The sequence below is a fragment of the Trachemys scripta genome, chromosome 1, assembly GCF_013100865.1.
Source record: "Trachemys scripta elegans isolate TJP31775 chromosome 1, CAS_Tse_1.0, whole genome shotgun sequence".
In the NCBI taxonomy this organism is placed as follows: Eukaryota; Metazoa; Chordata; order Testudines; family Emydidae; genus Trachemys; species Trachemys scripta.
Genome location: NC_048298.1, coordinates 142,837,950 through 142,865,717, shown reverse-complemented (window position 1 = coordinate 142,865,717; position 27,768 = coordinate 142,837,950). Strand labels below are relative to the sequence as shown.

The 27,768-nt window shown below is 46.2% G+C and overlaps 1 protein-coding gene across 1 annotated transcript; it reads left to right on the top strand.

Annotated features, from left to right (window-relative positions):
- On the top strand, positions 1-26,581 carry ATP6V1A (ATPase H+ transporting V1 subunit A). The gene is made up of 15 exons (XM_034788112.1): positions 1-158; positions 4,175-4,269; positions 5,347-5,475; positions 7,504-7,718; positions 8,533-8,670; positions 10,342-10,493; positions 11,328-11,490; positions 13,054-13,162; positions 14,082-14,204; positions 14,298-14,412; positions 17,466-17,529; positions 18,388-18,591; positions 21,101-21,195; positions 22,650-22,821; positions 24,226-26,581. Exons 2-15 carry the CDS (start codon positions 4,188-4,190, stop codon positions 24,316-24,318), a joined length of 1,854 nt encoding a protein of 617 aa, XP_034644003.1. The 5' UTR covers positions 1-158; positions 4,175-4,187; the 3' UTR covers positions 24,319-26,581.
- The last annotated feature ends 1,187 nt before the right edge of the window (positions 26,582-27,768 follow it).

Genomic DNA, 27,768 nt, shown 5'->3' with positions numbered 1-27,768 from the left:
GCAGCAGGCTTTTTGCATCCTTCTATGTAGGAGGCTTGGGGGGCCTTTTGGGAAGGACAGTCATTTGCTACTAAATGCTGCTACTTTAGTGCTGAAATCTGGGGTTGCTTCATCTGGCCTGTGGACTTTTTGCCTGTCCTTTTCCCTTACAAAGCAAGGTAAGAAATCCTTTGATATTTATGGTATGATAAATCTAGTCATTTGTTTCCTGCTACAAAAAGGCATTTTATGATCATCTCATCAGGGTCTTAATTTCTAAGACAGATTTTTGTCCCAGGGTATAGGGCTCAAATTTTGAACAGCATTGAATGTCTCTCCATCAGTGATTACATGCCAAATTTAAAAGGCAAAAGATAGTAATCATGACAGAGAATATTGGGTGCTTTCTTACACTGGCAGCAGAAAACCTTTCACTTCTTGGGGGACAGCTCTGCAGCCAAGTGACTTTACTGGGGGGAATCTAGGTTGAAAACTACTGGGTTTGGGGCTTTTCTGTCTGTTACATTCTGTGTAACAGATCCATAAGTAACAGACTAAAAAGTAACTGCTCTGCTCACAATGCGGGTAACCAAGGAAGAGTGAATTGTGTGTAGTGTTTAACCCCAGGGGCTGGGGGAGTCCTCTTAAGGGACTAAAAGAATTTAGTAAAATCCTTGCGTGTCCAGCTCTGTTAACATAGTAAGGTGGTCTTGGCTGATTAAGGTCGGTAGTGTGGTGATGGTGGTGGCTAAATGCTAAACACAATCAGTATCTGCGCTTGTAGTGCAGTGCTGGCCGGCAGATAGCAGCCTCCCATGTGGGGGGCACAGTACAGAATATAGTGACACAATCCTTGCCCCCTAAGGAGATGACCGTATGGTCTAAGATGAAAACCTACAGAACCAACCTGACCACCAGCTACCAGGAAGCTCAGCTGGGGGGGATGGAGAGCAGTGGTTTCTGAATAGTGTTCAGTATTTCAAGGATTGTAGCCCCTTGAGAAAGGTGTCCGTGCTTCTGGGCCTTGTGGCTTGGTGCACCAGGATGTGGAGGTGGTTCTGACCACATGGGAGAAGGATCCGAAGGGAGTATTGAAGCAGGTTTCGTTGCCAGGGTATTGGAAGCCTTAGCAGTGGATGTTGGTTTTGGAGAGGTAAGCCAGACCAGTGTTGTGCAGACATTGGGCATGTCTACACTGCAGCTGGGAGGTGTGATTCCCAGCCCAGACAGACCACGCTATGTCAGCATGCCAAAAATAGTGCAGCATGGGCAGCCATTTGGACTAGTCACCCAAGTTCAAGCCCATCCAACCCCATGGGTTTGAACTTGGGTGGCTAGCCTGAGCCACAGCCTGTGCCACAATGTCCCCACTGCTGTTTTTAGCATGCTAGCTCGAGGTGTGCAAGTGCGAGTCTGTGTACCTGGGCTGGGAGTCGTACCTCCCAGCTGCAGTGTAGGTGTATCCTTAGAGGTCAGGATGAGGCACTTGAAATGTTTGGGTCAAGGGCAATCTAATGGAATGATTCCAAAACCTTTGACATGGAGAGAGTGGTGAGTGAGGAAGATGACTTTGGTAGCCTTCTGGACAAAGTACAGGGAAGCAAGGGGGGAGTGGGGATGCAAGAGAAGGGGAGGAGATTGTCTCTCTGTCTGAAAGATGGACAAGATCTAGGTAGGGTGTTTTTCCTATCCTATCTCCTAGAACTGGAAGGGACCTTGAAAGGTCATCTAGTCTAGCCCCCTGCCTTCACTAGCAGGACCAAGTACTGATTTTGCCCCAAATCCTAAGTGGCCCACTCAAGGATTGAACTCACAACCCTGGGGTTAGCAGGCCAATGCTCAAACCACTGAGCTATCCCTCCCAGAAGGCTTTTGCTGCAGGTCTAAATGAATGTGTTTCTGTCCTTGGAATGATTGCTTTTGCCTCATGCTGTGGGCTCTTCAAAAGCTCTGACTGAAGATGAGTTAAACCCTTTCAAATAACATCACTGGCTGTGGCTCACAACTGACTTTCCTGATCTGAACAGTTTGTGTTTGAGCTCCAGAAGGAGCCGACGTAGAATGGTGTGACCTGATCCAAGTCCCTTTATGCCTCTGTTAACCTAGGTGGGAGCATGGATGAGGAGCAACAACTTTTTACCTCTCATGGTTCAGTCACATCAGAATGTAGATTGGTCTTTGGTTCAGCACACGGATTTAAGGATTGTGTAGGTAGGAACTAACCCTGCAGTAGTGTTAATGGCTCTGGAGCTTCCGTCGGTGAACGATCTCTTGGAGTGAATGTTCTGGGTGGGATTTTAAGTCCTGCTGCTTTTTCAGTGGGGCATGTGGAATAGCACAGCTGGAGCCACTGCTGCACTGACTCCCTTGCCTGTGACTCCTGAGCTTCAGGTGGCCTTTTGGTGCCGACGCCCTCTTAAAGTTGTGAAATAGCTGATGGAATTCTCAACAAACTTTTTAAAATTGGCTTCTAATGCTAAGCTACACAGTATAGCCTCATAGTGCTGAGGACTCCACTCTGTTCCTGAGCTACTGCATGGTCACAGGACACTTTGTGCCAGAAGGATTAGATAGCTCTAGGAATTAGAAATGGAACACCCAGCCTTTCATCTCTAGGTTACCAGTTCCCATTCAAGTTGGTAGGGACTGAGTCATGATCATCTCTTCAGTGGCCTGGGAAATGAATAAATGGGTATCCACATCACACAACCCACTATTGTGAGCGAGCACTTGGGCTTGGGAAAACCTGCTTGTTGAGGGTGAGTAGGAATTCTGGCTGAGTGAGACTAGGGAGAAGCAGAGGGCCCACGTACAATGGAAGAACTGGGAGACTGAGCCCTATGTGCCCTGGAGAGCAGCAGTCTTCTCCCTACTATCCCTAGAGAGCAGACTGGGAAGGGGAGCCCTGCAAGGAGGGTGGGATAGGTGTTGTGTATGTGCAGATGGAATAGCAGCACATGTATCTTTCACCAGGTCTAGTAGGTTTGGGGGCAAGTTTTTCAAGCCCTGATGAACCCCTTTGTTAACTGTCTAAGCAGAGACACTGGGCATAGGGTATGCTCTGAGCCTAAACTCAGCTCTCCAGGGTTGGTTTGATGGTGGGGATGAACTGCTCTTGGCTGTATCCGTTCTGCACTCTGGGTACACAGAGCAGTCAATCTCCAGGGCTTTTCCCAACACTTTATTTGGATTTGTTCTAGGAATGAATTAACATACGGGTAGCAAGTGATGCCCACTTAGATCAGTAACATTGCCATGAGTTTCCAAGGTAACACACAACCAGCAGGATGATGGGTGACAAAGCAAAGAGCTGTTTAAACGCTGTTATCAAGACCTCAAGCACAGAGCAGCCCAACTGCCAGTTATTACAGAAAGGACATGGATCTGCAGTCTGTTTGTGGCCTGTCAGTGAGGAGTTTTGCAAATCCTTGTGTTTAAGCTCTAAATCTATTTTGAAGTCTTTCCCAATCCGTAAGTGTAAGGCCTCCTGTTAACCCTGCAGAATCTATCCAGCTGTCTAACAACGGAGCGTATAGCAGCTGGATGCTGTGGTGTTGGCATCACTTGACTTGTAGAAGGAATACATTTGACGTAGCAATCTCAGAGACATAACAAACACTAAACTGTGACGCTGTAAAAATGCACTGGGGGGATTCCAGGCATAGTGGTACTTTAGGCTGCATACAGTACTTATGCGGCTCAGAAATGCTGGTTTGAAAGTTGTGAAATCACTTATCATTCTTGTAAATGTTGCAGATTGAAGTGAGCCTTACAGCAAGGGGGAGAGGAGTGGGAGATGAACTTTGGGCTTAAAATAATACATTCAGAGCATAGTTTGCTGTACTTAGTGGTGTTAAAATCAGGGTGGAAATAGTTCCACAATAAGCACCTGGGGCCCTGTATTGCCAGTGTCACAATGTTGTTAGTAATAAGGCTTGTTCTACTGGTATGTCTTGCTGAAGTAAAAAAATAAGCAAACTGCTATTCACTATAGCTGGCCATGAATCCATAGTGGTGGAAGGGGTGGGAATTAAGGTGCATCGGACCACGTGAATTTTGAGGCTCCTGCACTGGGTTTTCTGTTAATTGGAAGCAATGGGAGAGGGGAGCTGAAAAGGGGAGTCTGCTGCTCACTGGGTTAGGTCTGTTCCTGCTCTGTAGAGAATGAACTGTTGATTGTCTTCTTATTGGGCAGGTAAACGGGCAAGATGAACTTTTCCAAGCTACCCAAAATCCGAGATGAAGATAGGGAAAGCGTGTTTGGCTACGTCCATGGAGTCTCAGGACCCGGTAGGTGCTGTTCGGTTGGGGAAGGCGTGGGTTCAACATTGTATTATGAAAACTGTTTCATGGATCTTTGTCCTCTTGGAGGAAGCACAGTGAAGCTTTTCCAAGTGATTAATTGTTTCCCCCCCCCCCCCCCCCCACACTCACACATACTCTACCTAGCACAAAGCCCTCAAAGAGCTGTCGGCTGCTTTACATGCATGTACGAAATTGAGAGTCACCAGCATGGGAAATGTCAGTAAGGTGTTACTATGTATTAGTTTTATTTATTATAAATCAACCACTGTGAATGCGTGTCTTCCTGTGTGTCAAACCCTGTGTATTAGAGGGCATTGTATTGAAGAAAGCAGGACAACTTTAGGAATCTCTTCAACATAACAGTCACATTTCATTCATAAGCCAATGTATTAAATTATTGTAGTTAGTTTCTGGTCATTTAGGATAGTGAGGTAGCTTAGGGCCAAAATATTATCCACTTTAAAATAGTTCTAATCAGGTGGCAAAGGCTTTATCAACTTCAAAGATCTGTTTAAAAATCATCTGTCACTTTCCTGCAAAATCAAACCTATCAAATACAAATAGTAGTAATAAAATGGCACAGTCCCTGCCCCAGCACACTCCATAAGTTAAATGGACAATATACTAGATGGTCTGATGTCAGAATAGTGGGAGTGTCGTGTCTTTTTTACTTTTCCCAGGGGTGAATGTGCTCATGATGGGCTTTGGGGAAGGAGTGTCTTTTTAGCAGGGATTTGGGAGGATTGTCATTTAGAATCTTAAATCTTCTTAGTCTCGTGGTGAGTACAGGGCATATCCTGGATATGAATTGCAGCTGTCTATAGATTACTAAGGTCTAATGGCGGCTGGCCATAGGACCCAGGGAACAGGGGTAATAAGCACAGGACATTTTTGTTTTGGCTCATAAGTTCTGCAGCTGTCCCTCCAGGACCCGCTTACTACTTACATGGACTGATTGGGTACCAGACCTCTGCTTTCCAGCACTCTACATTCTTTGCTGGGTTAGCTGACTTCTTCAGACAAGATGTGAAATAGTTTCACCCAGGTGTTTTTCTTTTTCAGTGGTCACTGCTTGCAACATGGCAGGTGCAGCTATGTACGAGTTGGTACGAGTTGGCCACTGTGAGCTGGTGGGAGAAATTATCCGGCTGGAGGGTGATATGGCTACTATCCAGGTGTATGAAGAAACCTGTATCCTTCTCATTGGTGTCTTTGAGGCCTGTCAAACTAAGTAATCCTAACAGGTAGGATGATGAGTAGAGTAGAGCAAATAAACAAACCTCAGTGGGACTAGATTGCAGTGGTCATAGGCAGAAGCCATCTCTGTTCCTTATCCCTTACATAGGTTTTGATGGAGCGTGTGTAAAAAGTGCATGATTACATTGTTATAATTGCACAACCCTGGTAATGAGACCGTCTTCAAAGTACACCGCTGCTTCTATAAGACTTGCATAATATATCCTGTATCTATTGTTACAGTTGAAGGCAACTGCACCTGTATTCACCCTCTGGCCCAAGAAGGGCACCCACTCTAGGCTCCTGGTTCCTCAGCCATCATTTCTCTTGGACAGAGACCTGTGTTTCACTCCCTTCTGACCAGAGTATTTCCAGGCTACACAGTTCCCTGCCTACACTGTGATATTCCCAGCAATCCAGGCTGCCTATACAGGCCAGTGTTTGGGCTTTGCTTCCTTTCCAGAGGCTATGAACAGAGAAATGGCCAGCAGTTACAAGTTACCATACAGCTCTATATAAACCAGCACCTTTATTCTAAAAGTAAAAGCAATACCAGAGAAAACATTAAAAACAATAAAAGCATCTATACACATGCTAAAAAGCTCACCAGGGTCACCCCAACTCCAGTCTCGGGCTTTAGTAGGAGTCCATCTTTCAAAACCCACTGGACTTTCCCCATCATTACAAGTTTGTAACTATCTCAGACAGAACCAGAACGCAGACTGGACAGATCAGTCTGTTTCTTTTATAGCTCAGGCCTTTGATCACCAACTCCTGGAACAGGTAATCAGCAGAATGTCATCCTCTCCTCAGATGTACCGTCAAAAGGCTGGGATTTGGCATGACTGGAGGTGGGGAATTTGTATAAACCTATCTGTAGATATTTCCCCGGAAACCTATTTGGGGTCCCACGTTCATTCCTGCCTTTCTCAGTATAGTCCTTTGAACTCCCACACATCACATCCCCCCCCGCTAGAGAGGTTATGTACAAGCCCAATAAGGTTTTTTGAGGATATTGAAGAGAATTTCCATCATTCTCACGTCTCCTTAAACCTCAATCCTGATTTAATGTCTAACTTCAGTTACACTTGAACTTGGTAACTGGACTGTATTTGTTCATTGGCAAATACAAATGACAAACACCAGAGCTACCAAGCAAATTCAGTTTTTGGTGGCGGTTTTTGCTTTGGTTTCAAAAAGTGTGTACTGTTAAAATATCCTAATACAGCTTTAAAATTGGGAAGGATTCATCCTTTGGGTGGATTGATTTCTCTGCTAAACATAAGCATATTGCACATGTATCCTTGGGAAATCCATACTGTTGATCCAAACTTGCTTGCTACAAAAATGTACCATCCAGTTTTGGTAATAGATAATGATGTTGAAGGAGGGAGAACATCAGGGAGGGAGCCATTAAACTTGGAGTTGGCTACATCATCTCCATCTCTGTGCAAAAGTATTATGTGGGTCATGAAGTCTCGCTGAAGTTCTATTTTGAGGGCTTAAATGGAGAATAGACTTCTTGCCTTACTGACTCCACGGGTTAATTTCACACGGGAAGAGCCCTTATATAGCCCTCATCACCAGGGTATGTGAGCACCTTCCTATAGCACATTAAATGGCAACTGTCACCTGTGACTCATTCTCTTACCCTCCCCAGGAGGCGTAAGTCACATGAGGCTCTTTAGAGATGAACTAGCTTTTATCTGTCCTCTTTGGATCTCTAAATATGGTTGTGGGTTTCCAGTAAACTTTTCCATTTTGTGGCTCAGGACTAATGGTCATAAAGGAAAATATTTAGTGTCTCCTCTGGAGAGTGAAAACATCAATCTGAATTATTCCAGGCTGAGATATGAGAATAGAGGCTGAATGCTTATCTCCTTTACGATACATTGCATTGCACAATCTGAGCAGTTGAATTAGTGAGATAAAATGTCTTTTGGTAAATGCGTGGATGAGCTTTTCCTGAACCGACCTCTTTAGCTGGTGTCTCTGTAGGAGATCCTGTACTCCGTACTGGCAAACCCCTCTCAGTGGAACTTGGCCCTGGCATTATGGGGGCCATTTTTGATGGTATCCAGAGGCCTCTGACAGACATCAGCACTCAGACCCAAAGTATCTACATCCCCAGAGGTGTCAACGTGTCAGCCCTGAGCAAAGACCTCAAATGGGACTTTTCACCTTCCAAAAACCTGCGGGTAGGCTATGACAAAGCTGCCAAAAATCCCCCAGGCACATTGCAGTGTGGGGGAAGAATGTGCAGAGTGATGAATTGTGAGTCACATTTTCAGATACATTGTGTCTGTGAAACAGAAGTCCAGTGAGCTTGAGGGTGGGCATACTGGTGGATTAAGGCAAAGTGGCTATGAAAGAGCAGGCAGTGAATGCCTGTACCACTAATGTGATGCTAGGTGGCACAGTTGGTAAATACAGTGGTACCTATTAAACTGGATGTCTTTACAGTACAATAAAGATAATTAATGGGAACACGCTGGGCATAGCAAATAGGATAGCTATAGCTCTCTAACGCATCCGTTTTCTGGGAGAGGGTGGTGTAGCTCTGGCCAAGTTATTTTGTCAACCCTGAAGACCGCCTCGCTGCTGAAACGTGAGACCTTTGATCTGATTGCCTTCTTCTAGTACCTCACTTTCCATTGTCTACAAATTGGCGCATTCCATCTTTGCTGTACTCAAGTTAGTCTGGCTGATGGGTAGAAAGGAGGCCAGGGAATCTCCACTACTCATCCATAATCACACAGCTGTCTGAGCCTTGCAAGCCTCATTGCATATAATGGTTGCGGTTCTTGTGTAGGCTGATAGCACATTTCTAGCAGGGCTGTCACAGTGCTAGTAAAAGATGCAAACAGGCTATTGGGCTGTTACAGTGCCTTACACAGAAGACAGTCAGGGTGCTAGATTTAAGGACTGTTTTATAAAGCCTTGTGCTTCTCTCTCTAAACCTGAAGCTTTCATTTGTATGACTAAAGGAATACTTTCTTCTCCTGATCCTAGGTTGGCAGTCACATCACTGGGGGAGATATTTATGGACTGGTGAATGAAAATTCCCTTATCAAACACAAAATCATGTTGCCCCCACGGAACAGGGGGACGGTAACATATATTGCTCCACCAGGGAACTACGACACATCAGTAAGTTTTCCAGATGGTGCTGGCTAGTGCTTTCCACACTCTTGCAGCTGGGTTTTGGAGATGCAGGTCACCTGCTGCCAACTTGCCAACAGTGATCACTCTAATACCTTGTGAAATCAAGCTGCTCCATATGGTGAAAACTCAGCCTTGCTCATGTGCGGGAGCGGATGCCATTTAAATACACCATGTTTGCCACTCCACTGTGGGTGGTCCTGCAGTGTCCCAAGTACATGCAGAATCAACAATGGCCTTTTCTTTAGCTACTGTGTGTCACGATTATTTGAAGCTGAGGCTTTGTGCTTACACTTGATTTCCTACTCCTTTGGCATTCTGTGCCAAAAAATTAAAAATTCTGCGCACAATATTTTAAAATTCTGCACATTTTATTTGTCAAATAAATGTGGAAGCCCCAGCATGGCATTGGGGAGCACAGGCCACTGGCTGCACAGACATGAGATCACTGTGCCGCACCCCCCCCCCCCCACCACCACATTCCCCTGACACAGACTCAGCGGTGAGACTGCACCCAACTCCGACACAGTGCAAGGACTGGGGCAGCCCCAGAAAGACCCCGGGGCCCTGCCCCTCTATGCCAGGTGCACCAGGTGTGGGCAGGCAGGCTCAGCAAGGCAGGATCCAAGTGTGGGGGGGGTCCAGGTGTGGATGGAGAGGGTTCTGTGTGGGACAGTCTGGGTGCGGGTGGCTCAGTAGGGGATCTGGGTGCAGGGGGGATCTTGATGCACGTGGGCTTGTTGGGGGTGGTGGTTCTGGGTGCAACAGTAATGGGACTCTGCCGGTGGGTCCAGGTAAAGGTGATTGGGACTCAGTGGGGGTGGGGGGGGGGATAGAGCTTGGCAGGGGGATTCAGATGCTGGGGGAGTGGGGCTCAGTGGGGTGGGGATCCAGGTGCAGGATACTCATTGGGGTGGTGCAGGGAGAGTGGGTCTGGAGGGGGTTCTGGGTGCAGGGGGGGGCTGAGGCTTGGTGGGAGGGTCTGGGTGTGAGGGGGGTCTGGATGCATGGGGGTTGGGCAGATGGAGCAGCTCACTGTACTGTGATCGCTCCCCCAGCAGCTGAGGAGCAATGGGTGCAGGAAGCATGGGGTGAGGGGAATTTGCAGAGCTTCCTACAGCTAGGGGAGAAATCTGGAGGTTGGTCTGACATGGCCCTGGATGCCATGCAGGGGAAGAGGAAGTCCTGTCCTGCCAGCTGGGATTGGCAGCTGAGCCCGGCGCAGGGTAGGGGCCACCCTGTCCCACCCTCTGCCCCACAGTGATTTACTTCTCTGCTGGCTGCTCTGGGAACCCAAAACATACTGCTGTGGAGGGTCACGTGACAGCTCTTGTGGCTCCCCTTTGTTTCCCCATCAGAAAGTCATTTTTCTGCTGGGAAACAAAGAAATCTGCAGGGGGCATAAATTCTGCGCATGCACAGTGGTGCAGAATTCCCCCAGGAGTAATTTCCCTGACATTGTAAATATGGGAAGTGGGTTTCCTGCAGGCTGGGGTAGTAACTGGGGTGACTGGAAGGCCTATGGCTCTAAAGAATAACTAGTCATTAATGGTGTGCATTGCTGGTGGGATTCTGTATAGACTTGTGAGAATGAGAACTTGCACATTCCCCCAGCATCTAGCTGTCTGCTTACTCCGGGTGTCTGCTGCCTTCTGGTAGGATGTTGTCTTGGAGCTGGAATTTGAAGGTGTGAAGGAGAAGTTCACTATGGTACAGGTCTGGCCTGTACGTCAAATCCGTCCCGTCACTGAAAAATTACCAGCCAACCATCCCTTACTAACTGGCCAACGGGTCCTTGATGCCCTCTTCCCGTAAGTACCACCTGGGGTTCCGTGGGGCTTGGTCTGATCTTTGTACAAGAATTCCTTTAAGAGGAGTGGAAAATGTATATAAATCTCCTATGCCCCAGAGCAACATCCCAAAAATGGTGATGCAAGTACTTCAGAGGAATCCCTGGCAAAACCAAAATTTCCCTGTGCACCAAAAGGAGGAGGAAAATGTCATAATAAAACAGGCCTAGTAAATGCTATAACTGGGGAGTCTCCAGATATAGTCAGTTATCACTTATCTTATCACTGAGAAAGCAGCTTGTACAAGGGCCTACATTTTCCAGATTGGAGGCCTAAAGTTAGGCACCTGCAACTCCCAGTGACTTCAGAGGCTTGGCACCTGTGAAAATATACCACTTATTTAGGTGCCTGCATATGGATTTAAGTGCCTAACTTTAGGCATCTATGCTTGACAACATTGGCCTAATGTCTCATGTCACTTCTTCTCTCAGTGATGCTTCTAAGTTGGATGTTCAGCCTGCTCATTCCTCAGACATCTCCATTAGTGAAACACTTTTTTGTACTGAACCTGTTCCAGCTGTTGTCCCAGCACTAGCTAGTTACTCTGGGAACAGTGGTAGGTGCTGTTGGTGTAGGGGAGGGACTGCCTGTTCCCTTTGTTCTGGCTTGTTGAAATATCGCATGTACTCATGACATGGGGTAAACCTGATTCCATGTGCCATCTTTGCCGTCTTAGGCAAGTGAATTGAGAGAGCCTCAGAGGTCTGAGAAGAAAACTTACTCCAATATGCAAACAGGACATTGCTTGTCTTTGTCTGAGTTCAGTATAAACCAGTCTGGCTCTTCTTTCCTCAGGTGTGTACAAGGGGGTACTACTGCTATCCCCGGGGCCTTTGGCTGTGGAAAGACTGTGATCTCCCAGTCTCTCTCCAAGTACTCCAACAGTGATGTTATCATCTATGTAGGCTGTGGAGAACGAGGAAATGAGATGTCTGAAGTACTCAGAGATTTCCCAGAGGTCAGTATGGGATGCAAGGATTCTTTCCAAATGTTCCTGGGAACAGAGGTGTTGCATGTGTCTTGTTGATATGGTGGCTTTGAACCACTGGATACTGTCAGACCCTCAGCTGTTGCAGGCCTCATTTCATGTCCCTCCAGACACAATGTGGCGTGGTAATCTGTTGTGCTATAGTAAGAGCTGTCATTGTCCCATCTAGGGAAGGATGTCAGTTTTGGGAGCTCTCAACACAACATTTGAACTAACGTTGGGATAAACATTTAAAAAAACAAAACAAAAAAAACCCCCCAAAATAATAGGCAACATTACATAAATGTTGAGGTTTTAGTTGCACCCATGAAGAAAATCTTTTCAAAAGCTGGTTGAGTTCTGCCCCTTTGTATGTATACACTAGTGTTGAAGTAACTGAGAATGTAGATGCTCAGCACCTCTGCAAATCAGATCCTAGGGGTGTTATTGCGAGATAATACAGACAATGTGACAATGTGCTCTTCAGTGCTCCTTTATAAGGGGAAAGGGAATCCCTGTCTCTGACTGCGGTTGCCTAATGGTGGGTCTCATTGCCTGGGGTGTAATTTATGGAATTGAAAACTCATGTGTGATTGATTTATTTTTAAATCAAAACCCTAATGTAGCATTAAGACTGTTTTGCACATCAATTTATTAACTTGACTACTGTGGTTCCTTCCTATAGCCTACGTTTTCAAAGCAATATCTGTGCAGTTCCCTGTTCTTCCCTCTCCACCTCCCTACCCCCCCCCAAAAAAATCCACCTTCGTTGTCATTGGGAGAGTTGAGTCGTCCCTTTATGGGGATGCAATAGTAGGGGGGACAGATGTGTCTCCTGGGAGAGCTAGCTTCTTCTAGAAATTACAGAGCACAATGCACAAACATGTAAATAGATTCTTTTCTGGTCTCACGGGGAGGCTGAGGAAGACTATAATTAAATTCACAAAGACAACATGCTCCGCATTTCCCTCACAAGTTTACTGAACAGTAACACTGCTAATACTAAAATAAGCCAACAAAATGGCAAACGTAAGAACCAGAGAGCATTAATATAGCAATACTGCTCATCTAGCATATTTACAGGACATGGTCTGAGCACAGGAGTGAGGCTGTGAGTTCTAATCCCACCTCCTGCTCTAGAAAGTCATTTACCTTTTCTGCCTCCGTTTCCCTATCTACATATTGTCCACAAAGGTTCCAAAGTACAATTGTTTGTACACCATTTTGAAGGTGAAAGCATTTATATCTGTTCTAAGTGGTATTGATCCAATTATCTGAACAAGCTTTACCTCTAGTAAATCTGTCCTCACCCTTTCACTGGTGGGCAAACCGAGGCATGTAAATTAAGGGATTTACCCAAAGTCACTTGGGGTTTCGGTAACAGAACAGCATATAGAACTCACGAGCCCAAAGTCCAATCCCCTGCTCTCATTGTTAGACCACTTGTGAGGGCAAATACTCTTGTACTGGGTCTTTTGCTGGCACAGGAGTGGGGGGGATAATCACTGTAGGGTTATACAGATTCATGTGCTGCTTTTTTTTTTGCCTTTTTAGCTCACAATGGAAGTTGATGGGAAGGTAGAAAGTATTATGAAGAGAACAGCCTTAGTAGCAAATACCTCCAACATGCCCGTCGCTGCCAGAGAAGCCTCTATTTATACCGGTAAGAGTTACAAGAGAAGTAAAAGCTACCCGGGATGGGTGTCATCTTGCCCTCTGGTATATCCAGATTCCAATGTATTCTCTGCTTACTAACTTTGCTTAGTTTCAGAAACTGATCTTTCTAAACCTTACTTACCCAATAGGTTTTGTGTAGTAGTTTGATCTTCTCTTAGACATAGGCTGCCAAGGAATTGCATTTGCCGTTTTAATCCTTGCTACTAGTGTGGATTTTTTGTCAGCTCTGATCCTGTAGTTGTTTGGTATCAACTCTGTAAAGCTTAGCTCATTCTGGAAAGAGTATGGTTTCTTGACTGTGGAGAATACAGCTATGACCTTTTTATCTCTCTTTACATTCCCCCATAAATTGGTGGGATGAGGGTTATGCCCTTCATCTTAAAATACAAGCTGTTTACTGAATGCTGTCAAATACTTGAGACAAAACCTGACCTCCCTTAAAGTTATTGTAGTCTGCCAGATTGGAAACCAAAGGATGCGTCCCATTAGCTTTAAATCCCCTTCTCTGCTGTAAAGGACTGTTTTAAAGCCACACTTTGGGAATAGCCTCCCTGTCTGTTACACTGCCTCGGAGGCAACCTTTCAAAAGAAGCACAAGTTAACTAATGGCATAGCTCTTGAATCTCATGGACCAGAAGAACAAGAATGGGGGCACAGTCCACGTGGCTCACCAAGGGGGAGCAAATCTGTGTTCAGAGAATAGGAGCAGAGAGGGAGAAGGTACCAAAGCAGTGAGAAAACTCTTGGGAATCCAAAAGGAATAACTTTCAGCCTCCCTTGTCATCAAAATCTAAATGAGTATTTCAATGTCCCCTGAAAAGGCTTCTTGCCCTTCTAGGAAAGGTGTATGAGCCAGAGTACTTGTCTGAACTGTAACCTGCAGTGTGCTCTTCTCTTTGTTCTAGGAATCACCCTGTCTGAGTATTTCCGGGACATGGGCTACAATGTCAGTATGATGGCTGACTCCACTTCCCGATGGGCTGAGGCCCTTAGGGAAATTTCAGGGCGTTTAGCTGAAATGCCAGCTGGTGAGTAGACTTTGTTCTTGGTGTTCAGCCACAGGAAGCCTTCCTGTAGATGCTGAGCCTTCGCATGATGTAGTTTCTCTGTGATGCTTGCAGACAGTGGCTATCCAGCCTACCTCGGTGCCCGTCTGGCCTCATTCTATGAGCGAGCTGGCAGAGTGAAGTGTCTGGGGAACCCCGAGCGAGAAGGAAGTGTCAGCATCGTCGGGGCGTAAGTACTGAACCTTTCCGCATTCCCTGGATTGCAGCTCTTCTCGGGGGTGGGTGATGGGAGCAGTGGCTTGATGCTTCCCAGACAGGCAAGCAGAAATGGCCCCTTCCCTGAGGAACTCCCAGTCTAAGGACAGAGTGACAGGAAGCAGAGTTTGGGCAGGGAGGGAATAACATGCCTGTCAACAGTATGCAAGAGGGATTGAAATGTGGAGAGGATAAGAGGCCTGTGGGTGAGCTCAAGGAGACTGTACCATGCTCAAGGGGCAGCATGGATGGAAGATGGTATGTAGATGATTATGTGAGAAGCTGGCACATGAGTGATTGAGAGTGGGAACACAGGCAGAGCAGAGAAGCCAGTGTGGGTTGGACAGGAACTCATTGTGATGTAAGAGAAGCTTGTATAAGTAGGGAGGGGCAGAGTTATGGAGAGCTTTGATAGTGGTGACACACTGCTTGAAAATCCCTCCACAGACTCTCTACCACTATGGCATCAAGCTGAGGGAGGGGAGTGACCTGATCAGCTTCCCTGCCTGTCATTCTGATGCTCTCTGCAGCAGAGAGGCTGAGCAGGATGAAAGTATAGGCTCTTGAGACTTGGACAGGGAAGAGATGGTGGAGACCTTTGTGAGAGCAGTTTCTGTAGAGTGAGGCAACAGTTGTAGCCAGTTCGCTGGTGAAAGGGAGGAGGGAGATGGGCTGACAGCAGTTTCAATGTGGCATTAGGAAGGTAACTTGCCTTAGACTTGCAGGAATGTCTCTGATTTTCTTCTGTGCTCAATGTCCTAATAACTTAGACATCTGTATACCTGTCTGAGGAGCTGGAAACCTTTAAATTTAAAAGCAACTTCACTTGCTTATCTGAAAGTGGTAGATGGTTCTACTGGTTGGAGCAAAAAAAAGGCCACCAGAGCTCCACTCCCCTCGCTCTCTCCTCCCAGGCCCCGCTGGGCGCGGGCAGTAGGGCTGCAGCTTGTCCCTGGCCAGCTCCGTCGCACTCGCTATCCCATAGTCCCGGGCCCTGGCGAGCCTGGAGTCCCGGCGAGTAGCCTCCCGGCGCCGCAGCCTAGTCCCAGCTGCCCATTGTGCCAGGCCAGCCCAGGCTCTGGCGGCGACTCTGCGTCCGAACCGCACTCGCAGGCGTTGCAGGAAGGGGAGGGGACGCTGCGAAGCCAAGCGGGCCTCTTTAAGGGAGAGCACTGCTTGTCTGAGGGGGAGGCTCATCTCCACAACAGTCAGTCCCTACAGGAGCGGGGTGGGCTCCCCCAGCACCAGCTTATCATGTTGCCAACTTGAGTCTTTCAAGGTGCCAGCAATAAGCGGGTGACTTGGAGAGCCCTGCAGCAGCTGGGTCCACACTGCAAATGGGACAAACACTCTCCCACGTAACCGCTCTCGTCCGCTGACGGACACAGATCTTCACTTCGTGTCTCTCTCGCTGACCCCATACACAGAAGGGGGAAGAGGCAGAGGCTGTGAGAACAGCTGTTACCTGGCTGGAGAGCAGAGCACGTTGTCCCCAGCCCACCAGGTAACCAGAGGGTGGGGAGTTTAACACCTCTGCGCCTTGCAGCACCTCCCGCAGCGGCAGCTGAGCCCTGCGAGACAGAGTAGCTGGCTCACGCTGCCCTGCGGATTGGGGCGCAGCTCAGCCTGCCTGACCCCAGCGCTGCCTGCAGCCGGGTGGCAAGCTTGTCTCCGCTCTGTCTCTTCCACGGAGTCTGGGCGGGGGGGGCATGAGCCCCCTCTGGGCTCCGCCTGTGCCGGACGTCCCGACCAAAGGTAGGTCGGGACACGGGATAAATCAGCAAATATCGGGACAGTCCTGATAAAATCGGGACGTCTGGTCACCCTAGCTGGGGGGCTCCCCAGAAGTGGCAACATCCCTCTCGCTCAACTGCTAGGCAGAGGTGTGGCCAGGCAGCTCTGAGCACAGCCTCCGCCTGCAGGCACCGCCCTCGCAGCTCCCATTGGCCGTGGTTCCTGGCCAATGGCCACGCCTTCACCTAGTAGCTGAGCAAGGGGGATGTTGCCACTTCTGAGGAACCCCCCCAGGTAAGCACTGCCCAGAGCCCACCTCTCCCCATCCCATGCCCCAACCCCTTGCCCCCTCCCACACCCAAACTCTGCTGCTGGAAGTATAGGGGGCACGGTGGCCCGAGACTGCCCCAGCAGCGGCCGGTGCAACTGGGACAGGAACTTTCCCTGAGCCAGGAGCACCAGCCACTGCAGAAGTCACGGAAAGTCATGGAATCCGTGACCTCTATGACAAACTCTCAGCCTTAATCATCCATCTGTATAATGACTTGGTGCTACAATTTATAGAAGTGATATTAACCACTACAAGAATGGACCTCTTATTCTGTGTCAAACTGTCTCCCCCCAAACACTTTAAATTTCTGGACCCCAGGCTGTCTTGAGAGAATCCTCTCTTTTCCCCTCCAACACCTTATCCTCAGCAATGAGCCCTGGGTCACAGCCTTGAGTCATGAGGCTGGGGTCAGATGTCAATTGGATCATCTCGACAAATAACTAGATCCTGTAACTGTATTGTATGGCCTAGGGTTTGGAAATGAATGGATATCAATACGTGGCAGGGCAATGTTACCTGCAGTGGAAAGTTGTAATTGGTCCCAAATGTGGACTTTGTGCTCAGGAAAGGTGTTGTTTCTCCTCAGATTTAGTTTTTGAATTCTAAACACACTGTTTGGATCAGAGTTCAGAATCCTGATGTCCTGCTGTCTGCTCTGAAACCTTGACTCTTGATTGATGAATACTATTTTGTACCAAGAATTGGGAAGGCCTGATGCTGCTAATGCTGGATCAGGAAAATGTGACTGTTCACCAAGAGTAAAACCAGTCAGGATCCTTCCTCTTCCTGCATCCTCTGACTTTGGTTTCAAATGAGTGGGGCATTTTGTTGCAAGGAAGACATGGAGGCTGGCAAATCTGGCTGCTACTGGTATTGAGTTATGGTGCTGGGTTTGGAGCTTCAGCTTAGCCCTGCACCAGTGCTGCTGATCACTGCTTTCCTTTCTCTCTCTTCCTGCTCAGTGTATCTCCCCCTGGTGGTGACTTCTCAGATCCTGTCACATCTGCCACTCTGGGCATTGTTCAGGTACGTGCCACCTTACTGCAGTCTGTGTTGAAGCTGTATTCTCCTAGTTACTCCACTAGGGTTTGAAATGAATGCACTGCATCAGAAGTGCTTGCATGTACAGTGACAGCCATTGTGCCCTAATGGCCATGGTGTGAATGGCTTGGTTTGCAGAAAGGGGGTTTTGTAAGGGTGGTTTGAAATGTTCTGGCAGTATCAAGGCCTGCCCCTGTGTAAGATGTTCTCTCAGACCTGATGCAGCCAGGATTCATCAGGAAGTGGGGAGGAAGCCCACCCCATCCCCGTGTCGTGTCCTCCCTACTCCGGACACGCACTGTTGGCTGATTCCCCAGGAGTATTCATGTCCCTCAAACAGAGGGCAAATGCAAGGATGGCAGCCTTGTACTAAGATGGAGAGAGAGGAGGCTGCATCCCTAAATGAAGGAGCATAGAGACTTGGACTGTTTTCTAGAGGGGTGAACCTACAGCACAGCTGTGTTTTGGGAAGAGAGGTTGATTTTAGGTATTGGCAGTTAGTAGGGCCCCACTTAATTCTGCAGGCAGCGGGGCTGGAATCTGTCCTGTGCAAGGCAATCCCTCCAGCCTGACCCTAGGATAAGTATTCTGTTTGGAGCTGGGATCCACCATCATGAAATGATCAACTCAATGCATGCTAGACATTCTAGTGGGGGAGGATCTTGGTATCTAAGGGCCTCCAGTTAGTGTGGGGAGGAAAGATTCTCTTTCAAGCCTGTCTGGAGGATCTGGATGGTCTTTGCTGTATTCATTATACAGAAATGTGTGGGAGATTGACCATCTTCCGTTAATAACTTGGCTTCTGCTGGGAGGGAAACTTATGAATCTGTTTGGATTTGGCAGGTGTTTTGGGGCTTGGATAAGAAGCTGGCTCAGCGCAAGCACTTCCCATCTGTCAACTGGCTGATCAGCTACAGCAAGTACACACGGGCCCTGGATGAATATTATGACAAGCACTTCACAGAGTTTGTCCCTCTGAGGACAAAGGCCAAGGAGATCCTGCAGGAAGAGGAGGACCTGGCGGAGATTGTGCAGCTTGTGGGGAAAGTGAGCAATGATCACTCTGAGTGGGGAGGAGTATGGTGTCTTAGCGAGGCTTTCCAAAGAACTGGTCTGCCTCCACTTCACTGCTCCTGGCATAGACTGTAGACACTATCCATGGGGAGATGGGGCTACTGTTAGCCAGAGTGTGTGTGCAGGCACTGAGAGCTGGAGGGAAGGTAATAAGAGTTTTTAAGAACATAAGAATGGCCATACTGGGTCAGACCAGTGGTCTATCTAGCCCAGTATCCTGTCTTCTGACAGTGGCTGTTGTCAGATGCTTCAGACAGAAGTGTTTCTGAAAAACAGTAGATTTGTCTGCCACTAGCTGTACTTAATTCAGTCTTTTCTACTGCTCTGGTGCTGGAACCAAAAAGCAGCCCTCGGAATAGTCTAGAAATAGGAGAAATCCCCACGCCAGCAGCCCGTGAGTACACTTGCAAAACAACTCTGCAGCCAACTGCAGTGCACTTCTTGTTAAGGAAAATGCTCTGGATGCAGTGATTCTGACCTGATATTTGTTTCCCCTGTTTTTGAACTAGACCTGCAGGCTGAGTCTCTAATTTAATAAACATGTTGGAAAGTTTCACGGTCCCTTCTTTCAGTGCCCCTCTCCTCTGGTAACATGCCAGTTCACAGCCATGCAGCAGTACAGTATCCTGAGGCCCCTTCTCCTGCAGCACCCTGACAAGGCTATTTTCAAAGCACTGCACTGACACGCCAAAATCTGTGCTCAAAGTATAGGCCTGAAGAGTGGGTTGCATTTAAATTTTGTCCCATTAGAGTTTAACACAAAACAGTGGCATGACGATACAAAGAATTAGATGAGTGTTGTCTGTTCTCTACAAAGTGGCTGTGTAGTCATCATGCCTAGTGTTGGAGACCTATTAGCTGGTGTGTGCAGTGACCTCCGATTCTACAGGCTTCTTTCAGTTTCTCAGTGCACCTCAGCATTTGGGGTAGAAAGCTAAACCTAGCCAGAGAAACTGCTCTTGAGGAGAGGTGTCATCAGGGTCCCAGTGAAAACTGACTTTGTTGCATCTATCTCAGTTGATATAAAAATTGTAGCTCACATGTGCATAGTACACATGAGCCAAGCCAGCCTACATGTATTAACTTTAATTGGAAGAAATTGGGGGAGGAAAGTAATGGACAGGAAGAAGGGCTCCAGCAGCCACAGAAGGGGCCACTTGCACTAGAAGGTGCCTGCCCACCAGAGCTCTAAGCTCTGCTTCTGTGTGTCCTGGAAAAGAGGAAAAAGTGTGTGTGTGTGTGTGTGTGTGTGTGTAGGAGGGGTGGGGGGGGGAGGAGGTTGCCTTTTTGTAATGTATGTAGTCTTCAGTTACAAGATCACAGTTCAGGTTGTGCTTGGTGGGTGAGGCAAGGCAGCACTCACAACCAGATAAGAGTAAAATTATTTTTTTATTGTTAAAATGGAAGCAGTTTAACATGTTATGGGTGCAGCCTTGCTCTTTGCTGTGGTTATAACAGGTTATTTTGGAAAGAAGTATCATACCCCTGCTTCATTCACTAAGCACCATTCAACCTGCATATTGAATAAGGCTGAGGTCCTGTGAAAATGGAATAAGACTGCTATAGTGCACCTGCACAAGGGGTAATTTAGGTCATATGTTTGTCTTCAGCTTTGGCATTTCTTTTCTTTTTTTGAGTGCTTAAACATGCTACTTGGGCACTATTTTAATTATCTTTTATATTGTAACTTTCTGTGGTGCCTCTCACATGGCTCTCTGAAAGCACTTCCCAAACATTCAAGCCTCAGTCACCCCCTTTTGAGAGGATAAAATTGAGGCAAAGATGAAGTGACCAACAGTGCAAGATAATCGCTCAGGAGGAGGGGGATAGATGGCTCTGCACAGCATGCTATTAAGAATTTTCTTATCACTGACTTCATTTGGCACACTGGGGAAAAGCAACTACTGGCTTCAGGGATTAGCTGCAGCCTCTTAGCAGCAGACTTTTTTTTTTTTTTTTTTTGGTCTGGTCTGAAATACCCTCAGATGCATTGTTGGAGTCTGGTTTTCCTTGTGTGGACATGCTAGAGCCGGGAAGGGAAAGCAGAAGTGCTGGCTCCCTGATCAGCTGCAAGCTGACATCACAGCTACAGCTGCCTCTTAGCAAGCATTGTCTAGTGCGTGCTGCTCTGCAGGCAAGCAATTAACATCTTGAAGGAATCTCTCACTTAACTCATTACTTAGCATCTGCAGGAATCCCAACCTAGGTTGGAAACTTAATAGTTGTGTTTAATGCTGCTTGTAAACTACTGGTGGCTGATTGAATAATTGGCTTTGTATCAGTGAATGGGAAATACGCAACAAAATAATTTGTATTTATAGTGATCTGAAAAGAGCGGGAGGCAAGCCACATGCCTGTAGATAAAGGTGATGGTGTAAACAAGTAACTGGCGTTATGGGCCTTAGCAGAGTTAGGGAGCCAACACCTAGCGCTCCCATACACAGAACTTGACACCAAACTAAATTTGGACTTTGCCTTCTAGGCTTCCTTGGCAGAAACAGATAAAATTACCCTGGAGGTTGCCAAACTGATCAAAGATGACTTCCTGCAGCAGAATGGCTACAGCCCTTATGACAGGTGAGGGCCGAGAGCTGTGTGCTCCCCATTCATTCTTCCGTGTATTATGTTCAGATGGAAATCCTATTTGGGAATAGGATCCAGTTTGATGTGGCAACCAGGACCTGTTCTCAAGGTGATCTGAGAGCTGCTCATAGGACCTGTGGTGGTCCATTGGGCCATTGGCTCCATGTTGTCAGAGGCACAGTATGCAGACCCCTTCTGGCCCCATGGTAGGGTCTTGGCTATATTAATACAGTTTCCCCAGCAGTCTGTCCATTGAAATGAACACTGCTAATAAACCAGTGCTATGAACAAGCCCCTTGCCTGAATAAACTCCCTCCCTCTAGAAAGGGAGAAGAGGATCATTTAGTCTGAACTGATATTTCTCTCTCCCCCCCCCCCCCCCCAATCAGAATCTTTCTTTCTTCCAATAGGCCCCAGTGATACTCAGGAGTGTCACAAGAATCTGGTTCAAGCTACTTCTTCTCCACTATCACTGCACAACTCTAGCCCATCTACAACTCTTAACTTCCTCTTACAGCCCCTACTCACCCTGGTGCTCCACTCAATCTTCCCTCTCAATGGCTCCTCTTATCTACTTTGTACCCTGTTTCCATGCTATCCCTTGTGTCTGGAATAGCCTTCCATGGAGTTCTTCAGCCTTCCCTCCCCTCCCCAAACTCCAGACCTACCTGTGCTGTGAAGCATTCCCCCTCCAATGGCAACTTGCTTGTGGTGGTCTGTTGTAGCTGCTTGTGCCTTTAGACCAAGTTTTGGGAACGGATTCTGTTTGCTATGCTCACCTGTCGTATAGTACAACAATGCACTGCATAAATAACATGGCATTTCTGTGGTATCTGTCAAGACCACCACTTGCTTTGCCGGTCTCTGTTTTGAGTGGAGTGCTGGTGCCATAGGAGCACTCCCTGTGCCACCAGGCCATGCTAGGAAACACACTGGAGCTGCCATCATTCCTCCAAACAGATGGGAGGTGGGAAGGGAAACACTCAGAAATGCACTGTATCCAAATGGAGTCAGCCACAATAATGGAGATGACGTGACTTGCTGCAGTGGTGTCAATATGTGGTGACAATGTGTCACTACAGCTTGGAATTGTAATGCAAGGATCACACCATCATGCCAAGCCACTATTTTAAGATTTCAACTCTGCTCATGGCTGAAGTTGAAGATCCATTGCCACTGGGTCATACTTCTGAAAAAAATTTTGGCCTGCAATAGGCAGTTTATGCCACTTGGCAGTGAGTGTATCCAGGGCTTTGTATTGTTGCTTTATGGGATGAAATAGGCCAGCACTCTTATTTCCGTCCACCAAAAGAATCCAGCCTCAATGAGAGGGTTATGTTAGTCATGAAGGCACCAGAGCTCTCACTTCATTAAAGATATTCTCAACTGCTCTACAGCCTGGGAAAGTCATTAGTTGTTCATACTAGGTTCTATCTTGTTTCCATCAGGTTCTGCCCTTTTTATAAGACAGTGGGGATGCTTTCCAACATGATTGCATTCTACGACATGGCGCGCCGAGCTGTAGAGACCACAGCCCAGAGTGACAATAAGATCACATGGTCCATCATCCGAGAAAATATGTCTGAAATCCTTCAGAGACTCGTTTCCATGAAATTCAAGGTATGTTTGTGGGCAGCAGGGCATTGGCTCCCTGGCTTCTCTGTACGGCCACCTGCTGCATTGGAATAGGGATATTGACACTGCTTTGCTAAGGAGACAAAAAGTCCTATGGAAGCCTTCAGTGCATCTACAAAGCCGTTATCCTGGGTTGCCTGTAAACATTTTTCTTATATGAGGAGAAATGGTTCCAAAAACTGAGACACTTGCTCTACTTTTTTTGGTTGATGTAAAATGCCTCTCTGTTTATGACTCTAAACCTAAGCTGTAATCAAATACATGGCCCTGGTTCTTTCAGCTGAGAACTGCCTTAATGGATGACCACAGAGAAAGCAGCTATGTTAATGGGGTCAAACCCAACCAAATGGCCTTGGGCACTGCTAGGTGGCTTAGGTCCAAAATTAGATAGTATTGTATTTTAAGTCTCTGACAAGAAATGTGTTAAAAACATTAAAAACAGACTCATTAAAAACACATTTTTCAAGTAAACATTCAATAAATGATGGGCATTGTCCATACAACACACATCTAATCGGGAATGGAAAAGCAGCACCCATGAAAATAAAAGTACATTATGAAAAGGAATCTGATTCAAGAGAGGCACAAACTGTTCTATTAGCATTTACATGGTCCACATCCCACAGTTTGACATGAGCTTTAAAGAGAGGTTGAGGGAATAGATTTAAAAGTATGATCCATCTGTCTAGACACATCTGTGGTCTCCCTCACAATAATACCATTGTCCGATCCTGTCCATTAAATGGCTTCTCTGAAGTAGAGGCCTTATAGCCTGTGTTCAGTAGGAGAGTAGCTGCAAGTTCCATTTCTCACTACAAATGGAGGGTGGCTGGGGCATTAGAGTTCTCTGGTATAAAGTGAAGGTGTCATGACATGTTCTTGCAGACTTGTACTAGCTCAATTTCAGTGGAAAGGATTTTGTTTTAATTTGGCCTCTGCGCAGTGAGGAAGATAAATCTTAATGTGCTTGATTGATTTTTTTTTTTTTTTTATGCCACAGTTCCATATGCCATTTGGCTCTAGCTAGAGGGGAGATGGTATTTAATCATTGTAACACTTGTATCACATAGAATCACTGCCAGTATGAGCATTACCTAAATCCTTTTAAACTTAGTTTTCATCTGAGAAGTTTCTACAAACCATAGGTCCAATTTCCTAGATAATGGCTAAGAAAACTCTCCATTATCCTATTAATTGTGTGGTATGTGGGAGAGACATAAACCCAGCTGTCATTTAAAGAGGCTATAAACATCTGCTTTCTCCAGAGTGTAGTGAGTAGATATAAACCCAGAGGTCAGTAAGGAGTTAAGCCAGTGGTAAAGGATTGTCAGACTGTATGAGGGAGCAAATGTTTTTCAAGACTAACTTTTTCACTTGATGTGTTTTCAGGACCCAGTGAAAGACGGCGAGGCGAATATCAAGGCAGACTATGCTCAGCTCTTTGAGGACATGCAGAATGCATTCCGTAGTCTGGAAGACTAGGCTTTGCCCCCATTCCAATGATCCCCTTCAATTTAAATTTCTCATCTCAGCCCCTCTGCTTCCCTACTGTGCAAGACTGAAATGAGAGAACCTGAGGCCTTGGCTACACTTGGCAATTCACAGCGCTGCCGCAGCAGCACTGTGAAGCGCGAGTGTAGTCGCGCCGCCAGCGCTGCAAGAGCTCTCTCGCAGCATTGTAAGTACTCCACCTCTCCGAGGGGAGTAGCTTGCAGCGCTGCGCTTGGGGGGGGCATTTTCACACCCCTGAGCGCAGCAAGTTGCAGCACTGTACAGCCCCAGTGTAGCCAAGGCCTGAGTTTATAACAGTCCTACATGTCCTAGTTCATACTCAGTAAGTCTTTGTAAAACATTCCTCTTAGTTTGTTTGGCCTCACTGTGTGTCTGAAATGGTGGGTGGAGTTAGCGTGAATGGGCCTGAGAGAAAGTGAGGAACTGCAATTGTAAACTTGTAGGGTGGGGGATTCTTTCTCCCCCCCTCCCACTTCCAAATAGATGTGCTCTCTTAACAGACAGGCTTTTGCTTCTTGGAGGAAGTAAACCAAGTAAGTTGTAGTAGCAGAGGAGGTGAGACTCTTAGTGCAGTGATATGGTACATTCTGAGGTGGTGGTGATAAGGGCATACGGGCCTAGTTTTTAGCCAGTGACTATCATGCAAAGAATGGGCATTTCCCCTGCTTTGAAATAGGATTTATTCAATTTTTCCAATGAGCTGCTACTACCAATATAGAGCATATTCTTTGGTACAGTTTCCCTTCTAAACCTCCAATTGAGCCTGTATTAAAGCAAGTGTATTACAACACAGTAGTTGTGGAACTCTGCAAGGTGTTAACTAAAAGAAACATGTGAAAGCAGCCATGTGTCAGTCTGCATTTGAGAAATAGCATTTATTTTCCTACCTAATATTTAAATAAGACTGTTGGACTACACTTTTAATTAAAAAATCAAAGCCATAGCTGCTCAACTATCGGCAGCAAGAATTTTATCCTCTTGCTTCCTACTCCCAACAGAAAATGGCATGACACTCGCCTGCTTCGGTGTAGCTACTTTGTACTACAGGACCAGACAAGATGTGGTGATCCCATTTATATGGAGCAGGAATCCAGCCTGCCTCAGTGGCACGTTGCATGCCATAACATTTGCCTTCTAGTACAATGTTGAGGTCACCACATGCTTCCAAAACTTTCCCTTCAGATACCTGAATTTGATTTAATTTGTTTGTCCAATTGTGGTATGCAAGAGCCTCTTTAGAGGGGATGTTCAATGCTAATCTTCCTTGTTGGAAGGTTCATTGCGATCCCGAGGAGCTGGTGACTCTTTCTTGCACTGCACTCTGGAGGTGTTTGGTGTCTTCAAAGCCGTCAGAGCTACTGCTTCTTGGACTTGTTTAATAATGGCAGAGCCAATATGGGATGAGGACTAAATACAGAGCAGCCTTTTGTCATTAACCTGCTAGAGCCAGAACTTACCATATTGCTTCACAATGGGAGAAATTAGTAAGGGAGTTGGCAACCTTTTTGAACTTGTATTTCAGGAGGAATTAAACACGTTTGGGGGGGAAGGGGGGGCCACACATTAATCCCAGACTTATTCCAGCTATCATTTAGCTTTGAATGGCAATGGACCAACTTCTGCTACTTCCTGTGTTATGCCAACTCACTGTCTGGCACAGAGCCCAGCTGAAACTTTAAAAGGCTCTTCAAATATTAACCTCTTTGATCTCTCAAAGTAAACAAATTAAAGATATTCAACCTAGTGCTCTGGTGGTGAATGGCTGACAGTTTACAGTTCATTTAATTTCTGTGTATGCTGCCTATTAAGCATGGTCATGTATAAATGAGTAGTCGCTATACAAAAATCCTCAGTTCATACCTATCACAAGTGTACTGTGTTTGTAGCATTCCATGCTAGAGGACAGATGTTCTATTTCTCTAAATTAAGAGAGGATGTTATAAACTTGTTTAAAATAATGCAGCTGTAATATTTATTGTGCAGTTCCTAGCCCTAAAGTGTGACCAGTTCAAAGTTGCATACATATATATTTTTGTCTTGTCTCTGTTTTCAGTGTTGAAATTCTGATGTTTCACTGTGTTGCTACAAATTTTTTCTCCACACATGTGGAAGGAATGAAAGAATGGGTAAAAAAAACAAACCAAGACCTGCTCTTCCTTGTATTTCATAATGGATGTTGCTGAAAGTTGTGCAGAACTATTCAAGTCAATGAGAATAAAGTGGATTTAAAGTATTTGTGGGCTCTTCCTATTCATGGTCTATATAGCCTCCCTGTAAAATCAAAACTACTTCTAAGAAGTTAGAGAGAGCATACTACCAATAAAGTCTGAGCAAACTGTAAACTACTACCCCCTTACACTACTGCTTTCAGAATCACATTAGGTTTTAAAGCTGTCTCTCAGAAAGGAAAAGCATCCTGTCGCAAGAAAATGAATGTAAAAGAGGACTAGACAATTCTAATCTAGTATTACCTATTGCTGTAAGAGCAAGAAAAAGCTAGGGGTCTAGAGACACTTTGAATCTTAAGCGATTAAAGGCATTTGATATTTAAAAAATCCATTATTTAAACTTATAACATTTAAACCCAGGAAATGAAAAGCTTATTCAGGAATTCAGTTTTAGGCTTGCCCTAGCAGATCAATGCTTGACATTTCAAGTTTCAACTAACACAAAAGAACCCAACTGTCAAGTCTTGCTTTTCTTCAATGCACAATCTCAAGACTGTCTATTGTGCAAATGGCTACTTACTTCTGCTCCATCCAGCTCCCCCAGGAAGGGATGAGGAGGACCTCCCTCCTAAAACTACCTTGGCAGACGTAGTTTAACTTCTTCCCAAGCATCTAGCCCTTTCCCTTTGAAAAGCGAATCAGTGCAAATCCAATGGCTACAGGTGAAAGGTTGTCTCTGTATTTTCCTAAAGACAAGATGTAACTAGTGACCTTTACAGCCACCAGCTTGGCCTTTTAGCATCAGAAAACCACACTCCCAGGTTAAGAGACTGTGTACCCTGTCCTATTACTCACATCATGTACCTTTCTGCCTTTGTTTCTATAGCTATGAAATGGGCATAGTGATACTTGCCTTAATATAAGCCATGCAGGTTGATCAGGAGGACCCTGGCTTATTTGGACAATTGATCCCTTCTTAAACAGGGAAACGTGCTGGGTCCATGCATAACAAACTGGGCTCTACTTCTGCAACAGGAGCTTGTCAGCCCATCACATCTCACCTTTCCCAACCCTCATACTATGGAAGCAGTTGTTGGGGCTCTATATTACTAAGCTTTGCACTTAAAGCAGGAAGATTCAGCATGGCTGAAGAATACCCTACCTATAAATGAACCGTTTGAAAATTTACATGTAAAGCCATTAGCTAGTATGGGAGTAAAAATTAGTTTATAATGGATCCTTTAAGAAATTA

Bases quoted from the DNA above. Each gene is read 5' to 3' on its own strand.
- ATP6V1A (XM_034788112.1), top strand. From the start codon at position 4,188: ATGAACTTTTCCAAGCTACCCAAAATCCGAGATGAAGATAGGGAAAGC. The intron at 7,719-8,532 runs GTAGGCTATGAC...TCCTGATCCTAG, and splicing joins CACCTTCCAAAAACCTGCGG to GTTGGCAGTCACATCACTGG. The intron at 14,413-17,465 runs GTAAGTACTGAA...CTTCCTGCTCAG, and splicing joins AGTGTCAGCATCGTCGGGGC to TGTATCTCCCCCTGGTGGTG.